This window comes from Bombus bifarius, unplaced genomic scaffold (genome assembly GCF_011952205.1).
Source record: "Bombus bifarius isolate JDL3187 unplaced genomic scaffold, Bbif_JDL3187 scf7180000008214, whole genome shotgun sequence".
Classification (NCBI taxonomy): domain Eukaryota; kingdom Metazoa; phylum Arthropoda; class Insecta; order Hymenoptera; family Apidae; genus Bombus; species Bombus bifarius.
In genome coordinates this window covers 179,183-191,833 of record NW_022884517.1, presented here as the reverse complement: position 1 = coordinate 191,833, position 12,651 = coordinate 179,183, and the positions used below count along the sequence as shown (strand labels likewise).

The 12,651-nt window shown below is 38.2% G+C and overlaps 1 protein-coding gene across 4 annotated transcripts in view; it reads left to right on the top strand.

Annotated features, from left to right (window-relative positions):
* LOC117211005 (band 4.1-like protein 4) overlaps positions 1–12,651 on the top strand; it is a 62,405-nt gene that overhangs the window by 31,206 nt on the left and 18,548 nt on the right. For all 4 annotated transcript variants that reach the window (XM_033454550.1, XM_033454549.1, XM_033454551.1 and 1 more), the window contains 2 exons: positions 3,083–3,187; positions 4,089–4,228. In XM_033454550.1, the coding sequence (XP_033310441.1) occupies positions 3,083–3,187; positions 4,089–4,228 (245 nt within the window). The remainder of the gene's footprint in view (positions 1–3,082; positions 3,188–4,088; positions 4,229–12,651) is intronic.

Sequence of the window (12,651 nt, the reverse complement as noted above, 5' to 3'; positions counted from 1 at the left end):
GTTGAAAAGAACGAAAGAAGAAAAAACGAGAGCGAGACAGAGCTGCCTCGTTCGATATTTCTTTCGCTTTTTCTCTTTCATTTTCCTTCCTTTTCTTCGGTCGTGCATGCCCCGGTGCTTTGTTGTTGACCCCGGCTATCGAAAATCATTACCTAATTTTACTTAACGAATTTCTTTGTTGGATATTGGCTGGCACTTGGCCTTTTGCCCGGATGCCCTCTGTATTGATGAACGTTTATGAAACGTGTGCAGTAGTTTGTGATTATTGTTTCGCTCATTATTCAGATAAAAATGTGTCATAAGGTAAAATTTTTTTCGGTTAAATCTTCTTGGTGATTTTATCAACTGATGAATAAAAGATTCCATATTAGACGAAGGGAGATCTTGAAAAATGTTGATAAGAAAAGGTAAAATATGGTTTTTCAACATTTTATGGCAGAAAAATGTTAAGAATAATCTAAGAAAAAGTCGCTCCGATTTCAATTTTACATTTCAATTCTATTATTTTATATTCAAGGAAATTTGCTTCATTGATATTAACTATAACGGATAATAAAGATGCAGATATTGATTATTTCTACGTATTTACATCTTTCATATGAATGATATATTATTATTCGATCGTTAGAGAAATCAACAATACGTTTACTTATCGTCGTAAAATTCTGTGACCTGTGTGCGAAATGCTCATAGTGTAACGAGTATTTGAAGAGAAAATGATACGAAGGAAATGGCAGAAACGATGGTACTCAAATGACTTTATCGTTTAGTAGTACATATCTCGATCGGACATTTCGTAAAGTTTAATTATATTTGCGAACAAAATATTACGACGTCAAACGTTTCGACGTGACATTATAAATTTACTTTTCATTAATTTTTCTTTCAACATCCACGAAAGGAAATCAACAAAATTTACGCGGATCACTCGAAAGACACCGCTAATTTGCGTTCTAGTCCCGGGTTTCCTCGTTTCCGAAGAATACTTTCCCTCGACAAATGACGAAGCGTGGCAGCCGTAACGCCGCAAACTAACAATTGTCTCGAATACGTGCACGGCGTGGCGATGATCAATACATATCGCGCGCAACTTGTCAAAGTCGAGCCACCGCAAGATCGTTAGAAACATCAGCCTCGGCTTCAATTATCATCCTCCAATTCCAATGGTGTGTGCGCGCAAGAAACGGCGCTCTCTGTATGTAATGAACGATCGAGGGAGACAGCTGAACGCAACAAACGTCTCGCGGAAGAGAAACGGAGAACACGCCGGAGAGCCAAGTATGTAAGTAGATCGACGAAGACTGTGCGGTAGAACGAAAGGACGCGGAGTAAAGAATAAGAGGTGGTAACGCGGCTACGCTAATTACGAACAAACTCAGGGATATTTTTCCTTCTTCGTATATTCATGTGCACGGGGACGTACACAGCCCATATCTTCAAGGAACAAACGATCGAGTACGAAAACACACGTCGTGAATCTCCGTTAGTTTCCCCCGAAGGGGAACAAACGAGCGTCATGGCTCAGCCACGGAGCCAACTGGGAACCGGAAACCGGTGATTTCAATCTCAGTTCACCGACTGGATGTCCCGCGGTTAAATCGACGCCGAGTCGATGCAGTAAACTATCTTCGATTCTTCACCTTTCGATTCTTTTATTGGGCGTCTCTGCTCGAATTGGTCGCTTTTTCTTTCTTTCTACCCTCTTTTTTCCAATCGAGGTGGCTTAACCACGCAAAGAGGAACTTGGAGAAATTGTAAGGTCTGCATCGTGGAAATAAATTCTTGACCGCATTCCTTTTGATGGTGGTTCTTTTAGCAAGATACTTTTAACTTTTATATTAGGTTCTTAGAAATGCTAAGGAAGAATATTAGATTCTTGGAAATTGGTTTGATTCCTGGAGTTCCTTGTTAGTTTTCTCTTAAGTTATATTGTTTGAAGGTAGGAATGGTAAGGCACTGTTTCTTGATCGGGTTGAAAATGTTTAAGTAGATTAATATCTCTAAAAGAATATTTGACTCTTGGAAGCCTGGTATGCTAATTACTATAGCATTCGAAGTGAAAGTTTAATGGAGAACTATGCGAGATTATTGAACATATGGGCACTAAACGGTATAGCACGGACATATGTATTTAAGTTAAGCGTCATCGAACTAACATTTAGTAACCTTGTGCGAGAAGTTACAACTACCTATTATTTCGTTACACGTATAGAAATTACTTCTCATATAGAAGAATATACGAACGTTAAAATGTAATTTAACAGAAACGGAACGAGTATCTGTCTAAAAAAAACAGCGATTGCTCGCAACTATTGAATCTACATACAGGAAACCAGTCTTTATCCTACTTATTTATTTTGTATAACATAAATATTTCTGTTTTTATTAAACCAAACGATGTATTGCGAAAATATAGAAACACGCATGTTGGAAATGTAAGGAAAACACAAAGCATTGACAAGAAACTAAGATCGATCGACAACGAAAGCGTTTTGATCTAGCATACCTGTTATTTATCACAGTAAAACAAGTGACGTGCTATCACGACATCAAGAGGATCGAGCTGGTTTTGTATTAAACTCGTTTTTGTTTTAAACTCGATTTTAAATTCTATTTCACTCTGTCCTGTGTAATAATTGCGAAGTACCACATGTCCGATCGTAATATGGCTGCTCGCGCTACAGATAGAACTTAATTATTCCGCGTGCAGCTAGAAAATCTACCGAGCGTAATGACAGATTGCGCGAGATTCTCAGGTTGGAAACAGACGGAAATCGATTTTGCGGCTGGGACGGAACCGTTATGAAACGTGTCGTACAACTTCCCTTTGAATCAGCGTCGATAGATAGTTGGTTCTCGTGCACAAAGGCATATAAACGCGTTCTAATGCAGTTCGAACGACGTGCTCAATGACGCGTGCGCATCACGATTTAAATCACCACGCTCGATCGAGCGCGGATCGAAAGTCGTCGCAGTGATACTAATGTAGGTCGGTTCAGGAAGTAATTCCGCTCGTGTCGCTAACGTCGGCATTGTTATTGACTGGATAAATCAAATATTGCTCTTTTTTTCTATTTTCCAGAGCTCGAACCTTGGTCAGGAACTGCTGGATAGGGTGTTCAGGCACCTGAATCTATTAGAGACTGCTTACTTCGGTCTACGTTACCTGGATCACAGCAATCAGACGGTAAGGATGTTGTTTCTATTGACCTTCCGTATCGAGTTGATCGAAATTACAACGAATAGCGTGTAGTAGGTGCAGGAAGCATTTACAAATATTTTCATCTTGATGTTTATGTACTAGCTGGGTGACTTCGGATATGTTAAATTTGTTACTAGCAAAATGTGTTTACCCCGATATTTATGTACCGATTATATGGGTGCGATATTAAGATATTAAATGTTTCATTGACATTTTTTTTATCTAACGTTTATTATGTACTTTCCGTGCCTACTATACCTTTTAACATATTTTAAAATTATTATGCAATTGTATCTCACCATATAATAACTTCATTGAAAAATATACTACGCCATTGTTTTTAAATTTCATTTTTGTTTTCATGAAAATATGTCAAGAAGTTTCTTTTTATTTCCACGAGTATTGAATTAGATATCATATGATCGTTTCGAAAGCTCTTTAGACCTTAATTTTCAGATCAAGGTAGCGCGCGTGAGAAATTTTGTTCGCTTTCTGGTAAAGCTTTGTCAATTACGGTATGATACAGACGCGTTCCCTTCTATAATTATAATCAAAGGCAAATTGACTCGGTCTAACGCGAAGCGGTGTCTTTGCTACGTCTTTGGCGTGACTCTGAACAAACAGCAGTATGATCAATGCAATAACTGGATATCGAACGGTTAATTAGATTTCGATGATGAAAAATTCATAGGAAGGATGGCCCGAAGGGAGTCGATTGCATCGGCCCCGGGCCATAAGAGGATAGGATTATTATCCACGGGAAATGTCAAGCTGCCTGCAATTTCCGGTCTGCTTGATCAACAGTTTCAGCGTGACGCGCCTCGATCGGAAGGGGATTAATTATTTAGAAGTAATTCTCTACTGTGTTATTCGCGCACCTTTATAGCAATGGCTCGACCCGAGTAAGAAGATCGGAAAGCAACTGAAAGTCCAAAAAGGAGATCCGAGCTCGGATGTCTACACTCTCTACTTCGGTGTGAAATTCTACGCGGCGGACCCCTGCAAGCTCATTGAAGAGATCACAAGGTGAGCAGATTGAATTTATCTTGTCACGCGAATAGTCCACTAACTACCCTCGATGCTGTAAACCACCCTCTCGCAAATAATTTTATCGATCCAAGCTTTGGCATAATTGTATTTGAGTTCTATGCTGAAGGGAAATACATTTGATAGAATTATTTCAGTGAAATATGCGATGGATCATATTTTTGTTTCCCTATTTTTTTAATTAATGCAATGGAGCGAGAATTCTATTTATATGGTAGATCTCACGACAGAAAGAGTGAAATTGGAGAGGGTAATGGATCAAAAGTGTCACAAGATGGGTCTGAATAAAACGAAATATATCAGGGTATTGGCAAACCATTACAAACTAAAATCAATAGTCGAGAAAAATATCGATGATTATAAAAACATTTCATAATATCATTATCTTTCGAGATCCGTCTCAAAAATTTTAATTTATCAACAACGGTACTACGAACGAAGTTGTTAGATACAGACATAGATACAATTCATCGAACTTGTATTAATAAACATATGAAAACTATTAACACTTTTTACAGTAAATTATTAAAAATGTTATAATAATGGTAGAAATGTACGTAGTCATGGAGAAACTTCCTCTACCGTGTCATTAAATTATCGTGCCTCGTATCTTATATCGTTAATATTTATTTTGTAGGTACTGCTCACAATTTGAAATATGTATGCTGTCAGTATGCTTGTTAGCTGTACTAATAGAAATTAAATTATACATATTCATCCTGTATCATTATCATCATCATCACCACGAACCACGCAAACTTCTCATAATATCCAGGACATGAAACAACGATTAATCTTAAATTCACACGTTTTCCGTTTTAAAATACAATAGCGTGAACTTCTCAATCTTCCACTCCGTTATTTCTTCTCGGCTTGAATTGCTAAACGATTAATCGCGAAGAAGACAACACAAGCGAGAGACACGTCGATTGGTATCACGTTTATTACGAGAACCTAACAGTACTCGCTCTCCTTCTTCTCCTTGGCTATTATAGTCGGAGAGATAGAATTCGATTTTGTAGTTAACGCTGACGAAAATTTACATCGTTTTACATTGTCCGGTCGTGATTCTTGAATTAATGGACGAAGCAAGTTTTGTAATCTCTCAATCAGTTCCAACACTAGTAACGCGAAGTACCACCCGTTTTATGTTCGCGTGTGTTTGTATACACGGACGAGCTCTCGGTTCTGTCGCATGTCGCATCATGAATACGAAACAGACACGTTTGCACGAGTATAGGTCTCGTGTCACAGGCACTGGATGCCTGTCTCGTTATCCTAATGAGTTGGGCTTAAAATTCTTCAAAGCACGCCTGAAAATCTTTTTACCTCAGCGTCATTCCAGCGAAGGAGTTAAAAGAATTTAAAACACTCCTTCTCCGACATTGCACTCGTTCCAGTAACGCAAGCGCGCTTCTTTTGATAAACAAATCGCTCCACTCGATGTAACTTACTATCTTTTCCTCTTTCCTTTTTTATTCTTCCTTCGAATTACAAAGAACGAATTGTCTGGATGTTAATCTTATGTTTTATGTATCGTTTAGTGCAGTATAAGATTTGTCAGTCGACAGAATCACAGACGATAGTTATTAAAAATTAATCGAATGCACGACATGGAAGTAAGAAATTGGAGGTAATAAAGAAATACGATGACTTTTTGTAAATAAATTAATAATAAGTAGAACTGGAACTAGACTTTTGAGATTGAGTAATCTCTTATATGAGTCCTTCGTAAATTTCAATGTTATTATTGATCCATTGTATAAAATATTAACTAAATTCAATACTTCTACAGTGTTAAACGCTTTTAATGAGAACACGTAGTAATTAAAATTTATTAGGCGACAATTGCGAGTGAATTTATTGTACTTAACCTACAATGCATTCTGTTATGAATCTTCAGAGAGATCTGTACTGAAGTTCTAACGATCTTAATAAAATTACGGTACGATGACGGAGTACACATATCTTTGAATATCTAACTCTGGAATCAGTTGTTCAATTACCTTTGATCGATAACTTCTGTAGATTCTAGTAATTTCAAATTGAATTGCATATATAGACTTACGTGTATATTGCGAAGAAATTCAATGCAACCATCGGATTCGCGAAATATCTCGAAAATTCGTACGAACGGTATTAGCTTCTTGAGAGGAATCACCGTCATTTCTTGTAGCTTTTTATCAGCCTTATACGTAATATATATCCGTGAGTGGATCGATTTAGCCGATCAAGCGTCGACAAGAGTATAAGCGAATGCCGATGTCGACGGCAGGGTGTAACGGACCTTTTTAATGGAAATCTAGAGAAAAATTGAGGGTTCTGTCACCGATAAACCGACTCGATTGATTCGTTGCTCGCTGGAGGGAGTTTCACAACCCCTGTGTACGATTCTAGCTTTTACCTTTTCCTCCGCTTTGCGAACGCTGCTTCCCTTTAAGTTCCACCTGCCAAGATAAAACAATCATTTTTTTGAGACTGTCGACTTCGCTGCGGTTGGTATCGATCATTCACGGTGTTTCTTCCTCTTGTGGTCGACCGCGAGCGGAGTCGAGGGAGAGAACTACCGCCTTGGTCGATCTCGAATATTTCGGATCCGCTTCCGCGTGATGGAAGCACGGTAAGGGATTGTTTTATTTTTTTCGATTTCTTACAAAGTGATGCACGAAGCAAATTATTAATTAGCGATTAGACGGTAAACGTAAAACTTGGTAGTACGAAAAGAAAAGGGCTACAAAGAGTTTCCTAGAATGTATTATATAAATTTAACAACGAATTTTTTTTTAAACGATTGCAGCCATTGCTTTCAGTAGTTGACTATATTAATGTTGATTTCTTTACCAAGTAAGTTTTTTGTATCATTATCGTAGCATTTATTTTTGCAAAATATATATACATTACGCGTGTCTACGTATATATTTCGTGAAACGTTATACACTATGAAACTCGTCGACTCGTTTGATTGCTTTCACGAGGGCTTCCACGGGGGTAATTTTGTTATTACGTATCTAAATGCGAAGTATCGTTCTTTCATGGAAATCTGAAAATTGTGCGTCTCAATGTACGATAGTTATAGAAACCTTTTCGTCCTGTCGTACGGAAGAATTTTGAAAACTAGCAACATTAACATTGCATTCTAGATGATAGTGATTACGGAGGAAACCTGTTTTCTTTATTAGCTCATCTTGAAGCTAGAATAGCGCAGGTTTTCGTTAAAATCACGTATTATCCTTAACTTCTCGTCGTTTTTAGTTTATGAATATTGACTGCAAATATAAGTACAAATTAGTCGCGAGGTACCAAACTTTAATAATTTAGATAGACAGGTTCTCACCGTTTCTTGTAGGATCTGATCTCTTTTCTTGCTATATTAGCTTATATTCTGTGTTTCTATCAGATTTTTAAAATTTGTCAAGCTTTATGAGTTTCTAGTTATTTTTTCCTATTATGATGTCTTAATTTTTCTTGGTAATCTGTATTAGTTATAAGTTATAAGCGATCCACAATCGAACCGATATACATACAATTATTATACAAACTTTGTATATTTCGGCTTAATTAGAAATCCCTTCTACCTATTCGTTATTAAGCCCAACGATAACGAATCGAAGGCGTAAGCACTTTGCTTGAAATTAACTTATCAATTACTAACATCTATCTCGTCATATAATGCCTTATCAAATCACCAAACATCCTACTTTTAATCAATCTTTTACCGCACTATCCGTTCTTTTACCGCGCCTCTATCCATCCTTTCTTCTGCCAAGATATCGACTTGTTCCGACGAAATCCAATAACGTCGCCAGGTATTATCGTTCCTTTCGTAATTCGTTAAGAGCTACCAACAAATTAACAAAGAAAAAGGATTTGTCATACTAGGAGACCATGTATTACCGCGACAGGGCGGAAAAATTCGGCGGTTTTCACGGCATTAAGCTTGTCGTCCATCGTTCAAGATTTTTCCGGCAAAATAAAAACTCGGGGAAAGACGCTCATTCGCTTGATTCGGTATAGTCACACGATCCGGTGTACCGAGGAAAGGGAAGAAAAGGCGTCTTTGGAAACAGACGAACACAATCTATATGCAAATGCGTTCATCTTTTATCCCGAGTATGAGCAATCGATGGACGCTTGTCGAGGCCCCGTCGTGGTTGCATCTTCGACTCCATTGCACAATGAACGAACCGCGGGATATCAATATTTACGCGCTACCAACCGCTTATAAATAATTCCGGTAAGATGCGCATTTGCTCCCGCCATCACTACATATTTGTTTTCGCAGAAATCGAAAGCTGCTCGAGAATTATAACACGAACGATGCAGATTGGTTACAACTATATCTCGCGTGTCTGTTTTTCGATATTTCTAAATAAACGTTACAATATCGAGACCATAACTTTGAAACGGGAATTCTGTGCGATTGCTTCTTTTTATTCGCTTATTGCGAGAGACTGAGGTTCTAGCTCTACGGATACGTGAAAGAATCGAACGTTAGTGAAAGAATGTTTAAGCAAATCTCGAAGCAAATGCAAAAGACTGCAAAATAAAGAAAGACAGACTGTATGGATATTAGGGTACACGTATTAGGTGGAAAGTGCATGCTAAACGCATCTTACGTTCGGCATTATTTAAATCCATCGCACTTCGAAGATTTCTCGCAAACTAATTTTCATCCAAATCAGATATCTCGTGTTTTAATGAATGTACATCTCACCTAAAGCGTCGCACAAATGACATTGCGTCGCGAGATAACTCGGCCACAGATGCAAAATGGTTAAACGTCCTTGATTTTTGGTGTGTTCACCGAGATGGAGCGAGTTTTTCAAAGGAAAGATACGATCGTACACGTTCGCGATATGCGTTTTACGGTCCTACCGCTGTTACTTTTGTTGTTCTCGCGAGCAGATGACGAACGTTAAGGACTATTTAGTTTCGCAATATCGTGGTATTCGAAGGTGTTAAAACGCGAACTGTGAAAATTTATGTGACTGTTAGCATCGTCGTTCCGCTTGTACGACGAGGCAGAATCGTGGACGTTCCAATTCTATGTCGTAGTTGTCTCGATCTTCTTATAGCTACACGATGGAATACGAATAACGAGGGAAATACGACGACTGTTGTCGGATAAACGATTTGTGTATAATGGCAGAGTGTTTAGGGAGTGGTTGATAGGAGAGAATTATTCGATCTGCCGACTGTAGTAATGCATTTCTAAGTCCCTTTTATTTCCTTGTTTTATAACGTGTAGTGTGCATTTTTAGAAAATTAATTCCAAAATATTATTGATATTTTCTTTTACATATAGGCGCTTTTTATCGTTGAGTGGAAAGCATTAAAAGAGATTTTATAATTTTATTCAAATTGCATGTTGATCGTTCTAAAATTCTAGAAATTCCCAACGAGTAAAATATGTAATAGGCGGTCAGGTATCAGTCGATGCGTTAGTTCGAGTTTTGCTAAAACTATGCGAAGTTCGCGAAACGTCTGATAGCCGTTTCGCTGTATCAGTACCGCAGACGAGAGTATTGACCCCTCCGGTGATCGAAACGGAAACACCTCTCTCGTTTCTATCCAACAACTAACTTCGGGTTCTTGACTATAGATTAGCATATTTAGCCCTAAGGCAGCGTATTTCTCGCTGGTCCATAGCAATTAACCGTTGATCGATAGATAATAATTACCTACCGAAAATGAAAATTATAAAGAACATTGTTGAATTCGTACGGTAGGCGTTTCTTTTTCTTTTGTTCTCCGCGTCTACCTTTTCTAAACTTTTGTTTCCTATCGTATACCTAGAAAAATAAAGCAAATCGTTATGCTGATTTAGAGTAAGGTAATTCTATACACAAAATAGCTACTCACATAAGATGAGTATAAACAACATATATAAACATATTTCCGATCTAACCACGATTATGTTTAACACGAAAATGCAACGTTATTTGAATTTTCTCAATAAATCTTAAACGAACTACAAAATCACTTCTAATTTATTCGCAATTCTATACCAATGAATATTTCGTTAATTTGTTCCTGTACTAATAAATATTTTGTTAATTTGTTCCTATATCAATGAATATTTTGTTGATTTGTTCAAGAATACCATTATGCGATGCCATTAATCGATGATATCTCCGCGTTGTTTTACGATCGTTTAATCTCACAAAATCTCGTTAGGTGGCTTTTCTTCATCTCGGTAGCGCAGAAACGTTAGAAGGCAACTCGCACCGCTGCCTATCGTTACTAATGTCCGCCCACGATCCTCCAGGAGATCGTAACTTCCTTTTTCTTCGAGTTCCAGAGGCCCTCGACGATGTTTCATTGACGTAGCAATTCCGTGTCTGGCTTCCACCTCGCTCGCTCACGCTCACAGAGGACTGTTTTATATGTCCGTGCGCCATCCGTACATCGATTTACATGGCTGTATTTCGATATTCGCCGGTGCAATTTCTTGTAATTGCAAACGCAATATGGAAATCGATAGTAAACTATTTTTCTCGATTGGCATCTTGGAATGTGCATGCAACTGAATTTACCAAAGTTTTCTCATTGAATAAAAGTACTAAACGAGATGAGGTGTATAAATTCTTGTAAAGATTCTTTTCTGGAATGGGGCGGTTGTTGCGTTATTTTTATTGAATATTCATATTTGATGCATCCATGGACGAAATGAACGAAAAAAGGAAGAAGTTTGCATGAATGAAAAATTCTTTACACCTAGTATTGCCAATCACACAGGTAATATTATGAATCTATCGTAGAAAATTCTTTCTACCAAGCGAAATGCCACCTTTCTATGTTATCATACCTGTGACTAATCCCCGATAAGACGGACGAAACTTTCCCCGTTTTCCCAAAGCTTTGCTCCTCGAGAAAAATTCACAGCTCTGTAGCATGTTCTGATTCACAAATCCTCGGGTCGCCCGTCGGTGTGAAAGCTCCTTAACACGCGGCAAAAATTCCCGGCTGCGTACCCCGACATGATATAACAGGATATAAAATACAGATACAGATTGTGCGACTGGACTGCGTGATATAAAATCGTAGCTCAAGAAGTAGCGCATCCGTTCGTGCAGTGAGGATAAGACATTGTCGTTTCGACGATTCTCCACTTTTATTTGTTCGTGTATGGTCGCGTGCAAATATAAAAAGGCGCGTTGAATATGGGATACGCGACACCCAGACACTCCTCAGCAAGGTGCTTACCTCCGATACGTTGTTCGGTGTAGTCGTGGACTTTCGAAACGATTAAATAGGATAAACGACGAGCTATTTATTTTGGTGAGTCATAAGTTACTACCCAGCTTATATCGTTTTATCTTAAGTTATATATTAGATCGTCCAGCAAATCCGTGCCGTTTATTGTTACGCTGTTTATTAAAAGCTTCCGTTTTCAGTACCATCTCTATTTTCTTTAAATAGACGTTTAATTTCTAAATATTCAAGATTTTAGATACGTCCTGAACCAATAAACTTCCCATTTCATCTGAAACGTTACGCATTCTGTCTTTGTCGGTCCGGACTTATTGGATTCTAATATATTTGACGAGAAACCACGTGATTAAGAGAAAACCGAATTAACAACGTGGAATACTTATTGCAAGGAATAGAATTTACAGTAGAGATAACGTCAGAGAGAACTGAAACTTTTGCGAAAAGAACGCTGTAACAAATTGCTGGCAGTCAGTTCTCCCTGTGCACTTTTCAAGGCACGTATTCGGTGAACTCGTGCTTTCATTTGGAGTCACGAGCGATCATCGATTTTCTGAGAGCGCGAAAACGCGCCGTTTGCCGTGAAATTTAGCGCATGCACCGATAATGCCGACAATTTTCGTTCGACGTCACGCCTGCATGCGATCTGTGGTCGATCGCGAACCTCAAAATTCCAGGGAATTCCAGAATTGCCGGTAACGTTTGAGAATTCCGAGTGCGTCGAAATTATTCGTTCCTGCGTTCGTTCGTGCGTGCGCGCGACCCGCTCCGTGTCGTTATCGCTCACTTTGGCGAGCGTTTCTTGCACGCGCGAACGAATCAGAGGAACGAGCGAACTAAAGTTCCACAAGTAAGAAATGAGGGAATCCATGAAGAAAGACGAGTCGATTAGGTGTTCTCAAAAAAAGATTCGCTCAAAGGGCATAAAATGTATAAAATTTGATTTACTTTCTGCAACCTTTTATTATTTCTTTACAATCTTTTGCAAAGACTTTCTATTTTATCCGCTAATCAATTAACCCGTTTGCACACGTAGGCATTAACGCTACTTTCTTACTCCTTTTGGTAATTCTAATTGTAATGTATTTTTGCTGTTTTATTACATTGATTATCTTACTTCTGTAAAATGTCCTACACTTCTAACAAAAGAAATTCAACGAATAATTCGTTTCAAAGTTGATACGATTAAA